We start from the raw sequence: 20374 nt of genomic DNA on the forward strand, positions 1-20374 counted from the left end.
GCTGATCATACACTCTCATTTCCTAAATATTACCATTTTTTATTAAGTCATGCAGTATTTTAGTAATGAAACATTCATAATTGTTTCAGCTGTCAGTGGGGTTCCCCGCTGACAGCTGAATGTAAAAAGAATTGCCGGCATTGCACGACAATTAAAAAAAAAAAAAAAAAAAAAACTGGTTTGGGTCCCTCCTCCAATCCATACCAAGCCCTTCAGGTTTTGTATGGATTTTGAGGGGAATTGAAAAAAATATTGCGTGGGTCCCCCCCAAAATCCATACCAGACCCTTATGCAAGCATGCAGCCCGGCAGTTTAGGAAAGGGGGGAGATGAGTAAATGCCCGCCCCCCTCCTGAACCATACCAGGCCACATGCCCTAAACATGGGGGGGTGCTTTGGGGCAGGGGGTCTCCTCCCCCCCAAAGCACCTTATCCTCATGTTGATGGGGACAAAGGCCTTTTCCCCTCAACCCTGGGCTGTGGTTACGGGGGTCTGCAGGCGGGGTGCTTAGTGGAATTTGGAAGCCACCTTTAACAAGGGAGCCAATCACAATGCCTCCTGCTGCTTCTTCCCGAAAAAAGAAAAGAAAAACCCCGCTCTGATTGCGACGCTGGCTCAAGCCGTCTGACAGCTGTGCCACAATGACAGTTCTTAAATACTGTCATGACTTCCCTTGTGACGTCATTCTGTGCTGTGATTTGCCAAAGCATTGCACCTGACCAATCAAAATACGCTGTCAGGGCGCAGTGCACTTAGGGCACGGCGGGCGAACAGCTTGCCGAAAGCCCGTATTGTTCGGTCAACGTTCGGATCAAACTTAGGTTCAACTCGAACATTCAGCCTAACACTACTGCTAATACAAAACTCACTTAACCCTTTAGGTTTACAATAAATGTTCCGTTTTATGTGCGTTTTCACCAGATGATCCTTTTTAATTAGGTAGGTTACAAATAGGGTAAATATTGTTTTTTTTACCAATAGGGTAAAAAAAACTTTTTTTTAGTACCAGTGGAATAACTGACAGCTGCAGGTGTGGCCTGCATTCATCAGGTGCTGTTGAGCATCACTGGTTATAAAGGCAACAGGGATTGTAGTGCTGAAAACTGTTGAATAAAGAAAAACAGATGTGTTGTTAAATAATTTTTTTCTCTATTGTAAGTCAGCATTTTTGTTATACTTTATGCAGAGAAAGTCAAACAACAAGAAAGGTGCCAGCCAACAGGACCTTCATACAATAGTGAGATCATTAGACCCTCATTTGTGTGGTGATGGTGGAATCCCCTATTTTAAGTTGTAAATCTCTTTTAGATGACTGTGTCTAATTTTTCCATACTTTGTGTGCTATCTTTACTTGTCCTGGTGATTTGCTTCTCGGGTAAAGGTCATTATTTTTATCGGGGTGGTAAAAGACTCAGCTATGCTACACTCTCAGCAAATCCATACACTTTAATGCTGGCAGTTTGAATTGTGTATTTGTCCACATTGTCTGCATTTACTGAAGTTTTCATTGGTTGTCTGCAAGCTGTATTTATGTATGCAATTTGTCTGCACTGCAATGTACACTGTAAGTAGTAATCCAGTAAGATTTGCAATATAACCACTGACAGCTTCTGCACTAGATTTTGCTGCTGGTTGCTATGGACCCTGCAGGCTTATAGTTTTAACCTTTCTGTATGCACAACTGTTTGGCTTTGGACACTAACATTCAAAATACATGCCATGAATCAGGAAGCAATAAAAGTATTATATTAGTATATTATAGGATTAAATTATATTATAATTTAAAGCACTGCAAAAACTGTTTCCACTATATAAATAAATCCTGTATAATAATAATAATAATAATTATATATTATAAGTATTATCTCCTACATAAAACCTTTTAGACAGACATGCCCTTTGGGTTTACATGTCTTTCGCCTGACTATTCATTTCAATAGTAATTTTCGCATGAGAATATACGTATATGCATTTAACTTATTTTAGGCATGCTATTTAACAGTAAACCTGATCATAGATGGTTTGAATCTTGGCCAGTTCAGCAGAGACAGTGTGAGATTCGATCCATCTCTTCCGCCTGGCAGTACTAGGGTCGTTGGTTCAAATGCCAACCATAGCACCACCTGCCTGGAGTTAGCATGTTCTCCCTGTGCCTGCGCGGGTTTCCTCCAGGTGCTCCCGTTTCCTCCCACACTCCAAAGACATGCTGGTAGGTTAATTGGATCCTTGTTTAAACTTTTTATTAGGTAGGTTAATTGGATCTTGTCTAAATTGGTCCTAGTATGTGTATGTATGAATGTAAGTTAGGGACCTTAGATTGTACGCCCCTTGAGGGTTAGGGACTGATGTGAATGCACAATATATATGTTAAGCATTGCGTAAATTGACAGCGTTATACAGTCAGGTCCATAAATATTGGGACGTCGACACAATTCTAACATTTTTGGCTCTATACACCACCACAATGGATTTGAAATGAAACGAACAGAAGGTGCTTTAACTGCAGACTGTCAGCTTTAATTTGAGGGTATTTACATCCAAATCAGGTGAACGGTGTAGGAATTACAACAGTTTGCATATGTGCCTCCCACTTGTTAAGGTACCAAAAGTAATGGGACAATTGGCTTCTCAGCTGTTCCATGGCCAGGTGTGTGTTATTCCCTCATTATCCCAATTACAATGAGCAGATAAAAGGTCCAGAGTTAATTTCAAGTGTGCTGTTTGCATTTGGAATCTGTTGCTGTCAACTCTCAAGATGAGATCCAAAGAGCTGTCACTATCAGTGAAGCAAGCCATCATTAGGCTGAAAAAGCAAAACAAACCCATCAGAGAGATAGCAGAAACATTAGGCGTGGCCAAAACAACTGTTTGGAACATTCTTAAAAAGAAGGAACGCACTGGAGAGCTCAGCAACACCAAAAGACCCAGAAGACCATGGAAAACAACTGTGGTGGATCACCGAAGAATTCTTTCCCTGGTGAAGAAATCACCATTCACAACAGTTGGCCAGATCAAGAACACTCTCCGGGAGGTAGGTGTATGTGTGTCAAAGTCAACAATCAAGAGAAGACTTCACCAGAGTGAATACAGAGGGTTCACCACAAGATGTAAACCATTGGTGAGCCTCAAAAACAGGAAGGCCAGATTAGAGTTTGCCAAACGACATCTAAAAAAGCCTTCACAGTTCTGGAACAACATCCTATGGACAGATGAGACCAAGATCAACTTGTACCAGAGTGATGGGAAGAGAAGAGTATGGAGAAGGAAAGGAACTGCTCATGATCCTAAGCATACCACCTCATCAGTGAAGCATGGTGGTGGTAGTGTCATGGCATGGGCATGTATGGCTGCCAATGGAACTGGTTCTCTTGTATTTATTGATAATGTGACTGCTGACAAAAGAAGCAGGATGAATTCTGAAGTGTTTCGGGCAATATTATCTGCTCTTATTCAGCCAAATGCTTCAGAACTCATTGGACGCCGCTTCACAGGGCAGATGGACAATGACCCAAAGCATACTGCAAAAGCAACCAAAGAGTTTTTTATGGGAAAGAAGTGGAATGTTATGCAATGGCCAAGTCAATCACCTGACCTGAATCCGATTGAGCATGCATTTCACTTGCTGAAGACAAAACTGAAGGGAAAATGCCCCAAGAACAAGCAGGAACTGAAGACAGTTGCAGTAGAGGCCTGGCAGAGCATCACCAGGAATGAAACCCAGTGTCTGGTGATGTCTATGTGTTCCAGACTTCAGGCTGTAATTGACTGCAAAGGATTTGCAACCAAGTATTAAAAAGTGAAAGTTTGATTTATGATTATTATTCTGTCCCATTACTTTTGGCCCCTTAACAAGTGGGAGGCACATATGCAAACTGTTGTAATTCCTACATCGTTCACCTGATTTGGCTGTAAATACCCTCAAATTAAAGCTGACAGTCTGCAGTTAAAGTACATCTTGTTCGTTTCATTTCAAATCCATTGTGGTGGTGTATAGAGCCAAAAATGTTAGAATTGTGTCGATGTCCCAATATTTATGGACCTGACTGTATAAGTACCTGTAATAAATAAAAAAATAAAATCTATGGGCAGGCTGATTTTACCCAAGTTGATGGATCAACTTGGGTACTCCAACATTTCGGGTTTCTAGCACATCATTATTGCCAGTGGCTAAAGCTGCTAGAAATAATAACTGTGTTCTCCTTACAGGGACGGCTCCCAGCACCCTGACCCCATCGGGTGAACACAATAGCTCTGTGGGAGGGACTCCCCCATCAACACTGACTGTGTTGATGGGGGAATCGAGCGATTTTCTTTCCGGCAACCCGTGGCTGCAGGAAAGAGAACCACATCATCTATAGCCTCCCTTGTGTAGTCAACTAAAATCCAAAACTGCTGATGAGGTCCGTCATCTCGGATCTGATGTCAACAGCCCCAGCAGACTCAGAACTGTTACTGAAGTGATAACCTATGGTATCTTTCATTCCTCCCTTGGCAGATACATAAATGATCATGTAGAGTGGTGAGAAATCATACACTCCCAGAACAACAGAGGGCTATGCCATGCATGGAAGAAGGGGGCTGTGCTGGGTAATTGACTCTGCGCGAAAAAGCCAAATTCACAACTGTAGAGACATATTGCAAGGAAATAGAAAATTGTTTATGGAAAAGAAAAACACTGCAAGTAAACCTTCTGCAGTTTCTTTCAGGTCTTCCATTCTCCAAACTGATGGAACATTAAACATCAGGATGGAATTTTGTGGTCTTTATTTCACTCGCAGCCTGTTGACTGAGCTTTGGATAAAACCATTTCACTAAAGTGGTGGAAAAAAAGCTATTGTTGATGTAACTTTTACCTCTAGGGCACCTTATGTCTGTAGAATAAAATAGCAAAAAAATATAGTGGAAGCTGAAATATACTCACTATCCCAGGTCAGTCAGTGAAACAAGACAGGCTGCTTCTGTAGCTGGTTAAAAGTTTCCCATTTTATCAGTTAGTAACAGATTTTTGGTTTCTTGTCTCTGGATTTCATTTTTTCCCTTTACTGAGGGCTCTGCAGTGGTTTGGGAACTGGAAAAAGAATCCCTAGCCAAATTTCCATTCTGCCAGACAAAATAAAAGTGTATTAGCAATGTAGACACACTCGTCTGGCAGGAGACTACATTTTGCCGCGTCAGTCCTAAATTCATTGGATTTAAAGAACTGCCAAGCAGATCGATCGTGTACCACATTGTACCACAGGATGGGTGTGGGTTAATGCTCAGATTAATTTTTACTACTTGCAGTTTGTCAAACTCTACATTTCACTTACAACAATATGTGCTTTAAGGTTCTAAAATGCACTCACACCTATAAACTTCTCCAGTGATCTAATAGGTAAAACATTAAACAGCTTCTTGTATTTACGCACATTTAAAAGTTTCCTTTACACTGCTTATGACTATGAATTCTAGTAATGTCGCATATGACTAAACACTCAAAAAGAAATGTACCAAAGCAAAAGAATGGACAAATAGGTCTATTAATAATACTTTTCTTTCTTTCTTTCTTTCTTTCTCCATTTTGATAGTCTTGATGAACCTAAATGTGACTGTGCAGTCCAACTGACACTAGTTAGACCTAGCGTCCTCTGTAATCATCTCTCAGTAACAGACTTGGTAGGACACACCTCCTCCCCTTCTCTACAATACAAGTCTGTGTGAGGACACTTGTGATAAAGGAAGTGACTGTTACTGAGCTCTGGCAGCACAGACCACTGAAGTGTAAACATAGAAAGCTGCATTTTCAATGTGGCTGAAAGGTATCAAGTGACTAGCCTCAGGTGACACACAGAGATGAAACAAACCCTCCAAGACAAGCTTTAAAATTCTGCACTTTCTATGATCTAAAGAAGAAAGGACTGCAGATAGACAGGTACAACTTATGTAGAAGGATTTGTTTCATTTCTTTGTATCTCCTGAAGCCAGTCACTTCACTTAGTATATGTAAGGGTTTACAACCACTTTAACCTGAGAATACATTTTGTAGCCATGGATGTTTTTAAGTTTTGTTAAAAATTAAGCTACATTTTTTTGGAAATTCGTTTTTTTTAATTCTCTGTCAGGTATCTGCACTTACGGTCTCTCGCAACTGTGTCTTCATTACATTTTTCCTATACAGCACTTAAACATTGTTTTAGCATTTATTAAATTCTGTGCATAGTTGCAGAATTTTTTACACAATACCATCTGACCATCTTGAGCCAGATGGGTGCTGTGCTTGCTAATTTATATGCCACGTTGCATAACTGTATTGCTTAGGCCATCGATTTACATTGAAACAAAGAATAAGTAGAAGCAATACTGTGCATTTTTACAACATTCCATCTTCCATGTAGGCAGTGTTTTCTTGTGTAAAGCTTGCTAGTGAATATATCATATACTAGTTGTCATGTTGAAATAGACCATCACTCTTGAGAAGTCTTTTGACCAGCTGGATGTGAGATATTAAATAGACCAGGTAGTTGGCATACTAACTTATATCTAGTTCTTAAATTAGAATGAACTTGCGTATGCCTAGAATGCAGCGATGAATCACGCACACTTTGTGATTACAATTCAGCTTCAGTTGGAGATCTAAGAAATATAAAAGTGAAGTTTTGGACGACACTTAGGGGCCTATTTATAAAAAAATTGGCTTTGTGAATGTTTCAACATTCATGTGAGCATATTGAATAATTTGTGTAATGTTTGTAGTATGTGTGTATCAGTTTTCCTGTTGCCTTTCACCGGGCAATGTAACAACCCCTATCACTTGATTCTAACAGAAAAATATCTTAAGAACATTTAACCATGAGAGTTAATAGGCTACCTTGGGGTCAGCTGTCAAGTGCTGCTGTATTTTGTCAAATTAACAGACTATGATTCAAAGGCATTTACTAACACTGGTACTAAACATTATGTCCCCACTATGTGCTGAATAACCAATCCATTGTTATATAAAAATATTTGTTCCAAAGGGTAATATCTTGTTATAATTTATTAAATTTCAAAACAGATACAGAGATCTGTGACTATGGTTGGCACAAATTCCAAGGACATTGCTATAAATACTTTGCTCACCGACGCACCTGGGATGCAGCAGAGAGAGAGTGTCGTGTGCAAGGAGGTCACCTGACCAGCATTTTGTCACAGGATGAACAGAACTTTGTGAACCGTAAGTTCTAGATTAGTTTATATCTTTTTATGATGCATAATCATTTCCTTTTTTTTGGCCTTTTTAATTTTATTATGCCCTATGCCTCTTCTTCTCTCTAAAAGGGCTGGGCCATGATTACCAGTGGATTGGCCTGAACGATAAGATGTTTGAGCATGATTTCCGCTGGACTGATGGAAGCACATTGGTAAGCCAACTAAATTGATATTATGTTTTGCCTTTTTCTGAATCCATCGGAATATGATTTATAAGCATTTTTTAAACTTAAAGTGAACCTGTTGCCAAACTATGGACACCAAACTAATTGTATGTTTAACAAGCATTAACATAGCTCTCAAACAAAGTGCTCCCTGATCCCAAACAATGCAGCAATGGGCAATAAATCAATCTGGAATTTCACAGTCCTTGCATTCAAGTGGCAGTGTCAGTCTGACCTGCTAACCCCACTCTTTATCCATCCCATTTTGACACTTTAGCCTTTTCATCTCAGTCTGTTGATAATCATGTGCAATTTCCGTAACAAACTGTGGAATATAAACAGTACTTGTCATAGTAACTGATCTGATCTGATCTTGCAGTGTGTATAATAAACAGTGTCTCAACCTGCAACTGTAATCTCGAGTGCTGCAGGGAGGACACATTACCTATAAAGGCATGGTGGTGAGGAATCCATGATGGTGGCATTAAGACAAAGTGCGCACATACTTTTTGCTCCTTTTCGCATACCTAACTCAACCTACTCTCAGCCTCCGCAGATGCATACTTATTTTGACCTGACAGCGCCACTTCCACTATATGTTTACAACCTGTGAAACAAGTTTCACTGTCCTGTCTGCACCTATGCATTATGGTTTCATAGACTTATATAAGGTTGTGTCCTGAGGCCGGACCTGACCCCTTAGAAGTCTGTAGAGCTGTAATGCATGGGCATGACCAGGACAGTGAGAATTGTGGTGTTGGAGGTAAACTAACATTGGAGGCCTTGGCCATTATATTGAGGTAAGCATACATTTTTGGAGGGGGTGGATGGGTTAGGTTAGGTCAAGGAAAAAAAGGTACAAAGGATAAGTGCACTTTGTCTTAAAGCCCTAGATGGCTAAACTGGGACTTGTTGATTAATGAGGTGTCCAGTTTTGGGTTACTGTGGAAATCCTCATGTAATGTGAAAGAAGATGCAATTATTGTGGCCACTCTTAGGCTGTTGCAACACAATAGGGATGGTCACAATAGCTAAGTTTTAGAAAGTTTGAACACTGTACAGTTATTATATTATTTTACAGGATTCATATAACACTAACAGTTTGCTCAGCGCTTTACAATATAACGGGAGACAATACAGCAACAATACAGTTCAATACAAGAGGGAAAGGAGGGCCCTGCTCCTTGGAGCTTACAATCTAGGAGTTCATTTTAAATTACTTTAAATGACTGGTCCATGTTCTATAAGGGTCCATTAAAAAAAAAACCCTTCTTCAAGCGAGTTACCAATTTAAATCAAAACAAACGCCATTTTTCTTTCCTGTCTATGGGGTTTAAAAGTCAGGGGTCTCCTCCTCCCACAACCACAATATCAATAAAATTGACCCCCATTCCATTGTTGTTTGCACTGCTTAAATACATTCTCCTAGAAAATCACTGGTGGGCCTGTGGAGCCTCACTACCAGATATTACCTGTGGGTGGCACTCACATGACAAAAAGACTCTTCATCGCATTACTTTGGTGCTATGGTAAAATGGTTTGGCAGAAAAGACATGCAACTTGTCTTCTGCTAATAAAACTCTACCTCCTAGCATATTTTGTTTTTATTGGTAAGCTGAGGCAGCTGGTTCTTGGCATGTGTTCTTGGCATGTGGCCAAGAACATGTTCAGTTTGCAAAGTGAATTTTAACTTTGGACAATTGAATCAGCACATCTCCATCTCATTCACTAAGCTCAGTGAAAATTCACTTTGCAAAGTGGACACTTTTTACTACTCTAAAAAATCAACCCCATTGTGTCTTATGTAGAAAAAAAATCAGAAAGTGCTGTGCTTTTGTCCATAAGCAGGAAAGGGTAAATCTGGGTGCTGGACCTTGTTATGCTATCCCTCTGTAATTGATGGTTGAGATCTACTGGCCATGGCTTTTTTTGTCTGCTGTGGGATCTGCCCAGTTGCTAATCATGAGTCTTATGACAGGGTCCTCTTATGATTAGTAAGGATACCACTTCACTTTTGATTGTCTGTTAGACGGACCAATAACTAGAGTTCAGGCAGAAGCAAAATACACCTGCATAACCCAACCCACAGGAACAGCTGGAAAATGAAAGAAAAAATTTGACCAATTGGACAACACAAATTTTTTTTTGGACATGTTTACACACCAGTGTACCTCACTTTTTTTTTATCAAATTGTTGCACCTTAAAATTGGTCTTTTTAGATATGTATCAGTCAATATCTTTCCTCCCAAGGCACAATTATTTTTTTACCAGTAAATAGAAGTATTGCAATAATAGGCAATGTCCCAGCTGGAGAGTCTCAAACTGCCTGTCATAAAATTGTTCAGTGAGATCACTTAATCTTCAGCGAGGCTGTAGCCTCCACTGAGCCAAGTGCCACTTTTCCATAAACAGCAGATCCCGGCATTTAATTATACATAAATTTTACAGAACATCGCGTATGTTGTGCCAGGGTACACTATCTGGCAGATGGAAAGGCATTGCAGCATCTGAACTGTTCTTCACAGCTCAGCATTTTCCCTATGCACTACACAGGGGATGATTGCCATTTTGTCAGACTCACTTAGAAACCAAAATCTAGATATTTGGAAACAGGACAGAGTTGAGGTTTGGAAACAGTTCAAGTTAATTACTTGCCTAGCTAAAGCTAAAGTTACTAAACATCACTACATAACACAAGATTCTTTCCAGCAGGATTGCAAGATACCTAAAATAATGGCTAAGGACATTAGTAGACATATTTGTCTTGCTATAATCATTGTTATCGAATGTATCTACCTGTCTATATATACACACACACACTTTCTTTTTATGTTCTAGACTAATTTTTTTTTTTGCATACAAAGTCTCATATTTATATTTACAGCTAGCATATAATAAAATGGAATGAGTAAGAGGATTAACTCAGACTCCCCCCTCTTTTGTCATCCCTTCTCCCTGCCTGCTGTGTTGGTTTTTGTACTGACTTTCAATTAGAAAGAGACTGTCTGAAAGCAAATACCTTTTGCTGTCCATAGAACACACTTAAGAAACTCCCTCTGACTAAAGTTTCATGGGGGCTTTCTGTCTTAAAGTAGAAGAAAACCTAACACTATCTATTCTTTAAAAACGTTCCTTCCCCTTTCTCCTACCTACCATGCCTAACCTGTATACAAAGATGTGTGTACTATTTTTAATCCACGTCGTTCCAGTCACATGATCCCGCAGCCAGTCACAAGATCTCGATTGGCTGTATTGTCCATTGTCACCAGGAATGAAATTGACAGAGAATCCTACATTTCAAGATGCCACTGGAACAAAGGGGAAATCTTCTCTGGGGACACTTGTTTGGGTGACAGCTGTCTAAGAGAGGATTTCCTATACTTTGGAGAGATTTACTTTTACTTCTTAGTTGTGTTTCTTAGAAATATCTTCACAAGGACACAGATGGAAAAAAATATTCTACTCTATCTTTACTTCAGATATACTTTAACCACTTGCCCTCCAGTGGATTTACCCCCCTTCCTGACCAGGCCATATTTCGCGATACAGTGCTGCATTACTTTAACTGACAATTGTGCGGTCATGCAATGCTGCACCCAAATGAAATTTTTTTCCCACAAATGGAGCTTTCTTTGGGTGGTGTTTGATCACCTGTGTGGTTTTAATTTTTTTGGGCTATAAACAAAAAAAAGACCGACAATTCTGAGAAAAAAACTATATTTTTGCCTTTTTGCTATTAAACATGTCCAGCAAAAAAATTAAAAAAAATCAGATTTTGTTATAAACTTAGACCAAAATGTAGTCTGATACATGTCTTTGCTAAAAAAAAATCCCAATACGTGTAAATGAATTGGTTTACGTGAAAGTTACAGCGTTTACAAATGGTGGTATATATACTGGGTATATAACTGTCACTGACATCCCCATTGACAGTAATACAGTGATCAGTGCTAATAAAAAGCACTGACACTGTACTAATGGCACTTGGCAGGAAGGGGTTAACATCTGGGGCAATTAAAGGGTTAACTGTGTGTGTTTTACTGTGTGCTGTGTGTCTTTCACTGTGCAGGAGCTGACAGGGGAGAGATCTGTATTGATTACATATAGGTCTTTCCCCTGTCAGTGATACTTGGCGTTTGCCGGGTGCCGGCAGGGAATCACCGGCCGGGACCCAGTGATCGACAGCTGAGGCCGCCAATGGCTTCACGGGTAGCCCTACCCAGCAATGCAAAATCATGTATATATACGTGGTTTTGCACAGCCCTGCCGCCCTGTAGCAGTATTTCTGCTATAGTGCGTCAGAAAAGCGGTTAACTCATATCTAAAACCAACATTTTCACTTCAGATAGGGTAGGAGAAGGTTTACACCAGGGCTTGAAATTTCCACTCACCTGCTCGCCAATGGCAAGTGGAAATTATGGTGGGGGCGAGTGTGTCCCCCAGGGCCATCTTGCTGAGCAGGCTCAGAGCTCAGGCCGGATCTGTCATTGGCATTGGGAGCCTTCAGACTGCTCAATAGCTGAGCGCAGTGAAAGCAAAGCAAGGAGTGTGTGCTGTGCTCTCTGCCTCCCCCTAGAGTGCAGTACCCGGATCTGTGAGTGAACAATGAAGTACTGCAACATTTTATTGGGGGGGGGGTGCATACGTGTACGTGTACATGTGTGTGTGGTGTGTGTTTGTGTACGTGTGTGTACGTGTACATGTGTCTGTGTGTATGTACATGTTGTACATGTGTGTATCTGTACATGTGTCTGCATGTATGTACATGTTGGTGTGTGTGTACATGTGTCTGTGTGTGTTTGTATGTACGTACATGTGTCTGTGTGTACATGTGTCTGTGTATGTATGTACATGTGTCTGTGTATGTATGTGCATGTGTCTGTGTGTATGTGCGTGTGTATTTCTGTGTATGTACATGTATCTGTGAGTATGCGTGTCTGTACGTGCCTGTGTGTGTATACATGTGTCTGTATGTGTGTGTGTGTACATGTGTCTCTGTGCGTATGTGTACATGTTTCTGTGTGTGTATGTGTGTGTATGTGTATGTACAGGTGTCTCTGTTTGTGTGTGTTTGTTGGTGGCAAGTAACTCTAAGGCCTGGCTAGTAGCTCAGGACTTGAAATTTTAAGCCCTGGTTTACACCACATTTTTTCTTCTGATTCGGGAGATTTCGAATTAACAGGATGTGAGAGAATTTTATTTCAATGTGAGGGAACAATATTCTCTATTGCAAGATTTCTTCTCTATTCCTGTTCTGGTGGAAAGTCAATGTTTAGGATTTACACTCGCTTTCATTCCCGGTGACATTGGTGATCAGGGCAATTAGCGAGAGCTGATCTCCCTAATGGAGACACATAGAATAATAAAAACTTGATGTTCTTTTAATCACTCCCCACTCTACCCAAGGCTAAAAAAGTTTTGCCTTTGGTTATACATAAACAATTGCTAACTGTTACATACAGACTTCCAAGGCGACAAGCCAAAATAATAGACATCCAACTGAACACAACATATACCATACTTGAAACATCTGTCCAGGCATAATGAAGCAAATTAGGTAATGAGCATTTTTACAAGGTTTATACTTTCTTTGGCCCTGCCCTACATTTTAAATGGATGTGTTATGAAGCTGTTTTGGCTAAACAAGTTTAGCTTTGGCTTAATGTGTTTGTTTTTACATTTTTGCATTTAGTAGGGTTAAATGTCCTAACTCCATCACATATAATGGAACAGGTTGTTAACATTTTCGCTGTGTGTTTTGCCAAAGGCAGGAACCACCTCTTTTCCTTGGCTGAAACATCTGTATGTGTTCAACACACAGACGGAGCTCAGTCACATGACATCATTATTTCTGAAGGTTTTCCACACTGGAACTAAAAAGCCATTTCCATCAGAACCTATATCTGCCTCAAGAACACTGCATGTGTAGACAAAGCAGTAATGCTGCCTTTACATTTGGCAGTTTAGGAGATTCCCATCATCTTTCAATCACAGCAATTTGCCACCCAGGGTTTCAATTGTTTTTTAGTTTTGAGCAACCAATAAGAATTAGGGTGAGAATTACAACGTAATTGAAACCACTGAATTGCCCTGTGGCTTATAAACAGAGAAGCACAAACAGGGAAAGGGCTATAACAAATAATATTTTTTATAAAAATTAACATCTGGAAATTACAAAAAGAAGCTAAATGTGAAAAAAAATTCTTATAATGGAAGTTTACAGCTACAACACAGGTAACAACAATATGGGGATTGATTTACTAAAGGCAAATACACTGTTCACTTTGCAGGGAATGTTGCAAGGGAATTTGCCCCACAGCTTAGAGCAGGGATAGACAACTTAAAGAGGTATAGATCTACCTGAACAACATGGGAGAAGTCAAAGATCTCCGGGCACTGTGTTGCCTCCTCACACCCGACTTAAACCTCTAATTGCTGTAGTACCGTGTCACAATCATGTGCATTGCATGGCAATCATGGGTTTAAATCAGGTGATGAGGAGGCAACATATTGTCTCCTCACCACCTGTCAAACGCACTGGGATCGCTTTGAGAGGAACAGCAGTGCCTACTGCAACTGCAAATGAGCCCTTAGTTGTAATCCGCAGCAGCACCCTAAGAGCTTGTTCACATGTAAAGTTGATTCAACTGCATGGTTTTACCACCCCCCAATCCCTACCCCCTTTAGCTGCTGAGGCAGCAGCCAAAGGTATACACATGCTGCAGCAGGAAATACATTCCCTGTTGCTTTTGGTGAGTGCTACCACCTGTCAACCGAGACCCATTCAAGTATATGGGCCACACTGCAGGTGACCTGTGACTGCATGCTTCTGCAGGGTCCAATGGTTTAAAGAAGGTGAGGAGAAAGCAACACACACCACTGTCTGTTTAACCCTTTGCTTGCTGTACTGCACAAGGTTGCAGGGCCCTTGCAGAGTGGCCTCATTCATTTGAATGGGTCATGCTTGGCAGGTGCTACACCTACCAACCATGACACATCATAGGAGCCAGCACTACAGAGGAGACATCAACTTATGTGGCTCTTGCTCCCTCCTACAGCTCCAACTTTACAAGTAGTTCCTCTGCATTGCACTCTGATGCTCTGGGATGGCGTGTCAGCAAGCTCAGACCGAGATCTACCAGTCACCTGGCCAAGATCTACTGGTAGATCATGATTTACTGGTTGCTGGTCCCTGGCTTAAAGGATGTGGTGAAACTTCACTTTGCAAATAATACCTGATCATATCCAAGGAAAATAAAAGAAACAACATGCTTACTTGCACATGATTGAATGTTGGAAGCCAGTAGAACTTCACCTCGTTCACTGAATTCTGGGGCAAATTCCCTTGCAGAGTGCAACTTCACTTGCAAAGTGAACAGTCTATTAGTCTTTAGTAAAGCCAGCACCTGTCTTCTGAAAAGAAGCCTGCCCTAAAACAAACACATATATACTTAAAGTGTTTCTAAACCCACAACAGTAAAATCAGTCTGTATATGCAGTAAAGCATGCTTGTTATACTCACTGTGGAACCTAAGGGGTTAATCCTCTGTATTGTGTAAAAAGGCTGTTTGATCCTTTCTTCTCTGCCCCTCCTTTTGCTGAAATGACCACCTGATACAGACTGAATCTGTAGTCCCATGCACAAGCTCAGTTGGTGTGTATTGCTAGAGAGGTTTTTTTCTTTTTCTTGGGAGAGTTCATGTGATCAGCACAGGGCCAATCAGCACTGTCCAGACAGAGGTCAGGACTTTCACATCCTCCTAGAGCAGAAAGAAAACTCTTATTACAAACTTTAATGTGTGCTCTGCTGATGTCACAAGATTGCTCTAAATGCTGATGAGAAAAGGTATTTAGCAGTTTATGTTTACTAAAATAATTGTATTTCCATGTTGTGTGTACTGTGGGAGACCAGATATAGTGAATGCAGGGTCCTGGGTTTAGTAACACTTTAAAATAATGATCAGCTCTCACCCATTTTGTTCTTGAAATAAGTGCTGAGTTAGAGCTGATTCACATATGAGCGGTGCAGATTGAAGCTCAGGTTTCACAGCTAATTGACAAAGTAGTTCAGCGGTTAAGGTCAGGTTTACATCAGGTTCAGGACAGGAATAGGTCAGGATTTTATCCTATTCACACATATGCGGTTTAGAAACGGTTGCCATAGATGTCAATAGCCTGTAATTTGCACCTGAACCAGACCGCACTGCTCAGAAATCAGACGGAACTCTTTTTCAAACCACACTAAATCCACACTGCCAGTGCACCGGACATATGTTAACAGGCACCATAGGAAGCAATGTTATTTCACATGTCATGCAGATTGGATGTAAACCAGCATTTAAGGATAACCAAAATGATCATTTAAAATCAGTGTAAAAAGCTTAATCTTCAGTCATGGGTATACTAGTACCTATGGCTGTCACATTTCCTAAACAGTGTCTGCATCTGATTGGATACAATTGAACAATCAACTTTTGTCTAACCAGGTGGTGCCTACAAGGGCAACCATGACTCACATTTCAGCCAATTCAGCAGAAAATTGAAGACGTGTTTTTGACTTTAAGGCTTAAACCTAAAGCTCAACACAAGCCAGTTAGAAACAGCCAGCATTAAATAAAATTTTATTGGCAGTCAATTATCATTAAAGTCGCTTTTACATAAAACTCGTATAAGTTCCAGAATCTGACTTATTCAATCTAACAGCAGTATAAAGGAAGGTGGAGGAGGAGCAGCATTGTAAGCTATTGAAGGCTCTATTGCTTTGCACAATGCTGTCAGTCTCTCTTCCTAAAAATGCTTATAGAAGAGGAGAGTAGGAGGATAACTCCAGAAGTGTTCTTTATTGTCGGATCTGAGAAGGGCTAGGGGTGACCAAGCTGTTTTGGTTACCTAAAATGCAAAAAAGTGAGGTCACCACCTTAGCCATGCTGTCTGGCATAGTGCCAAGGAAGATCACATAAGGATGTCAGCTGTTTATTTAGCTATCATTCCAAAGTTCATCTTTTAGGCCAGGGGTGTCAAACTGGAGGGCTATGAGTTTGACACCCGTGTTTTAGGCAAAAGCAATCTGATTCACTGATTAGCCCCCCTTTACGCTATGTACATAACCTACCATACTCATCAATCACTGGCTTCACATTCTCTTACACATTTAACAAGCCCCAAAACACTGAACAGCATTGTTTATTTACAGTCACATATCTAAGATTCTCCCCATTCTGTAATAAAATGCCATGACAAAACTGGCTTAAAATAGCAGTCAAGGAGCCTGAGATCGATGCTGGGACATTTCTGAGGAAGACATTTGGAAACAGTATGTTAATGCATTTTCGATCAGAAAGCTGTTACTTTGTAAGCACGTATTTGGCAATGTCATACATATGTAAAAAGGTGAAAAGATTAAAACCTATACAGCTTTACAACACAACCACCAGTATAGCGCAGGTTTTATATGCTGGATCTGCTATGACAAAGTGAAGGCATTGGATTCTGATCTGATGAGAACATACATGATTTCAGCATACAAATCATTGTCAAAAATAATACTTGTTTAATGTAAGTAATTTTAATACCACCTCATGTTATTGGGACTGTTTGAACAGACCTATGTGCTTAATATTGTTGGTGGACAAGCTAATATATTAAACAGAAAATGCCAGAAGTCACACAAAGAGCTATTCATATTACTTAAAAACACTGTTGATAATTACCACTTATATGGCAAAGTTTCTGCTTTCTGCAGTAAGATTAGCTTTCTATCAAGTGGGCTGGTTTCTGTCCCACACCACATTGTCTATAGCTCAAAGAATGCCTATAGGAAGGAAGTGTGGAGGATGAAGATTAACCAGCCATGGTAACTCCACTACAACATACAGAAACATGGTCAGCAATATAGACATGGAGAGACTGCTCATTTGGATTAACATGGTTTACTTCATAACCGGTTCTAATTTCTATAATCCTGATACATTCTGGTCAGTGTCTCTGTTTAAATATGACAGGTACTCTTTAAAGAGCCTCTTACCAATTTAGGCTAGGTTTACACCTATGCAGGTTGCGTTTGATCCATTTCTGCATTGCATTTTGAGTTGCGTTTTTGCCACATTTTGCGTTTTTTTTTTAATTTTTCTTGTTTCCAGGCAGATTTAAAATGCAAAACGCATCAAAAACGCAATACATGCTGTTCTGCAGCATTTCCATTGAAGTCTATATAACCAAAAATGCAACTTTTTGCATTCAAAAAAGTCCTTGACCCTTTCTAAAAAATGCACCGGGTGAAAATGCAGAGATGGGAACATGTCCCATAGGAAATCATGCTAAATGGACTGTACTGCGTTTCTGCAAAATGCTGCAGAAAACACTTAGGTGTGAACCTAGGGTTACTGTCCATGTGATTAGCTTTAGAAGTTGCCATTATCTGATTATCAGGATAAATACTACATAGTTACACAGTTACATAGTTAGTTTGGCTGAAAAAAGACAAAAGTCCATCCAGTTCAACCATAAAAGTTATAATCCTATACCCACAGTTGATCTAAAGGAAGGCAAAACACCCAGCAAAGCATGATCCAATTTGCTCCTGCAGGGAAAAAAAATCCTTCCTGATCCCCTGAGAGGCAATTGGATATTCCCTAGATCAACTTTACCTATAAATGTTAGTATCCAGTAATATTCTGTGTATCTAAGAAATAATCCAGGCCTTTTTTAAAACAATCCACTGAGCTGGCCAGAACCAACTCTTGAGGGAGTCTATTACACATTTTCACAGCTCTTACTGTGAAGAAACCTTTCCGTGTTTGGAGATTAAATTTCTTTTCCTCCAGACGTAAAGAGTATCCCCTTATCCTCTGTGATGACTTCAAGGTGAATAGCTCTACACCGAGTTCACTATATGAACCACGTAACTGCTTAAATCCCTCTGCACTGTATATTATTTCCCCACAGTTCCCTGGACAGGGGCAGTCATCAGAGTGACGGGTTATTGACTGCAAACCGTTTACATTTTGATGACGTTGCACAATTGCACATTACTACTATTCTGAAGCTGCCCCTAGAGATTCATCTATGGGCAGCCATACGTTCAAGCATGATTCAACTGCCCACACAACTACAAATCTGCAAGTTAGGCAAAGCGATCCATAAACATGTAAAGCAGGCCATACATTACCATAAATAATAAAGTACCATAAATAATAATAATAATAATACATTAAGCATTTTTTGTTCTGCAACCACATTACGCAGGAAAGAGAATGGCTTGATTCCCCCAACAACACAGTCAGTGTGGATGAGGGAATCCCACCTGCGGACCTATTGTATTCTGACAGTGGGAGGTTTTCCAGCTATCAGAATACAATGATCACTGCCAAGGGCTATAGCCACCGGTAGTCATTGAATGAAAAAAACCTGATAGGCCTTAGTACATCCAGCCTTCCCATACATGGATCTTTGAATGGATGCATGGAAATTTTGATCTGTCTATGGCCAGCTTAAGGTTTATCTGCCAATCTAGATAGTTCATGTCAATAGGGAAGAGGAGGGTAGGGGAAGCTGAGGCTAAAGCTGGCTGTACACCAGAAGAATTTTGTTTGAATTTTTTTTTTTTAAACATCCATTCCATTTTCAAATGGTTGGTAGGATTAAATCAATGATAGCTTTTGACTGTAGTGTTAAGACAATTTAAAGATGATTTTTTTTAGAATAAACAAAATTCTGAACAGTGACTTTGATTTCAGGAACAATCGCACATGCTGTAATGATTCCATTTATGGTCTGGATAAAGCTGTAAGGGCATTTGAGTGAATCTAGTTGACTCAATGAAGTCAAGAAGAATGTTCTGACAATTTTTCTACAAGGGTTCACATAAATATGTAATCATATATGGCAGGTTTTAGGCTAACACATTCACATTTTATTTCAGGTACTTATATAGCACTGTCAATTTACACAGCGCTTTACATATATATCGTACATTCACATCAGTCCCTAACCCTCAAGGAGCGTACAATCTAAGGTCCCTAACTCACATTCATACACACACATATTAGGTCCAATTTAGACAGGATCCAATTAACCTACAAGCATGTCTTTGGAGTGTGGGAGGAAACCGGAGTACCCAGAGGAAACCCACGCAGGCACAGGGAGAACATGCAAACTCCAGGCAGGTGGTGCCGTGGCCGGGATTCAAACCAATGACCCTAGTGCTGCCAGGCTGAAGTGCTAACCATTTAGCCACTGTGCTGCCCGGTAATATAGCAGTTTCCCAATGTGATCCAGGATGGAAATCAAAGTGTGTAGACAGCAATGGAGCAGAAAATCTTACTAGTGTACTGAAGCTCATTCATAGTTTAAAGCAGAACTTCACTCTCTCAATCAGAATTGACTATTGCTTATGGTGCTAGCATTAGTAAATAGATAGGAAAGTACATCATATTTACTTTTTTCTAAATGTTTTTTTACATTTCTTCAGTTAGTTCCTGGTTTCCATGCCTGGGCAAATGATGTCATACATCCCAGGAATCTTCAGGAGGGTAGATGCCTGAGCTAAGTGCAGATGGATTCCAGGTAGTAAATGATACATGAATCATCTGCCCTTACTCAAGATGGCCACAGCCAGGAATGCCAGGCAGTGTTTTTTAAAATGATTTCTTAGTAAAATAAAGCATGGAGACATGGATGAATGGCTGAGTTTGCATTGAATATTAAAAATGAACTAAATAGCCTTTGTGGTTTGTGGTGCTCAGATGCAGTGCAGTTCCACTTACATTTTAGCATACAGGTGACAGAGGAAGCCGTAAAAATGCAGCAATATACAGTGGTGGCACTCTGCTTACTATTGAGTTTGATAAGGTGGGGGACATTGACTATTGCAGGCCATACATGCTTTGAATTCTGAATGATTTTCCTACGCAAATCGGGCCTAAGAATAATCGACCGATTTTCGCTCTGTTAATGAGGCAATGGCATCGGCCGATTTTCGTGG

The 20374-nt window shown here is 40.2% G+C and overlaps 1 protein-coding gene across 2 annotated transcripts in view; it reads left to right on the forward strand.

The window, feature by feature from the left end:
- VCAN (versican) overlaps positions 1 to 20374 on the forward strand; it is a 139195-nt gene that overhangs the window by 98424 nt on the left and 20397 nt on the right. The window contains exons 11-13 of one of the 2 annotated variants that reach the window (XM_089693245.1): positions 1187 to 1237; positions 7034 to 7192; positions 7297 to 7379. In XM_089693245.1, coding sequence (XP_089549371.1) covers positions 1187 to 1237; positions 7034 to 7192; positions 7297 to 7379 — 293 coding nt within the window. The remainder of the gene's footprint in view (positions 1 to 1186; positions 1238 to 7033; positions 7193 to 7296; positions 7380 to 20374) is intronic. The other variant, XM_089693246.1, reaches the window with a different exon arrangement.

Source organism: Staurois parvus, unplaced genomic scaffold (genome assembly GCF_062004578.1).
Source record: "Staurois parvus isolate SC_StPar_1 unplaced genomic scaffold, SC_StPar_1.0 ptg000618l, whole genome shotgun sequence".
Classification (NCBI taxonomy): Eukaryota; Metazoa; Chordata; class Amphibia; order Anura; family Ranidae; genus Staurois; species Staurois parvus.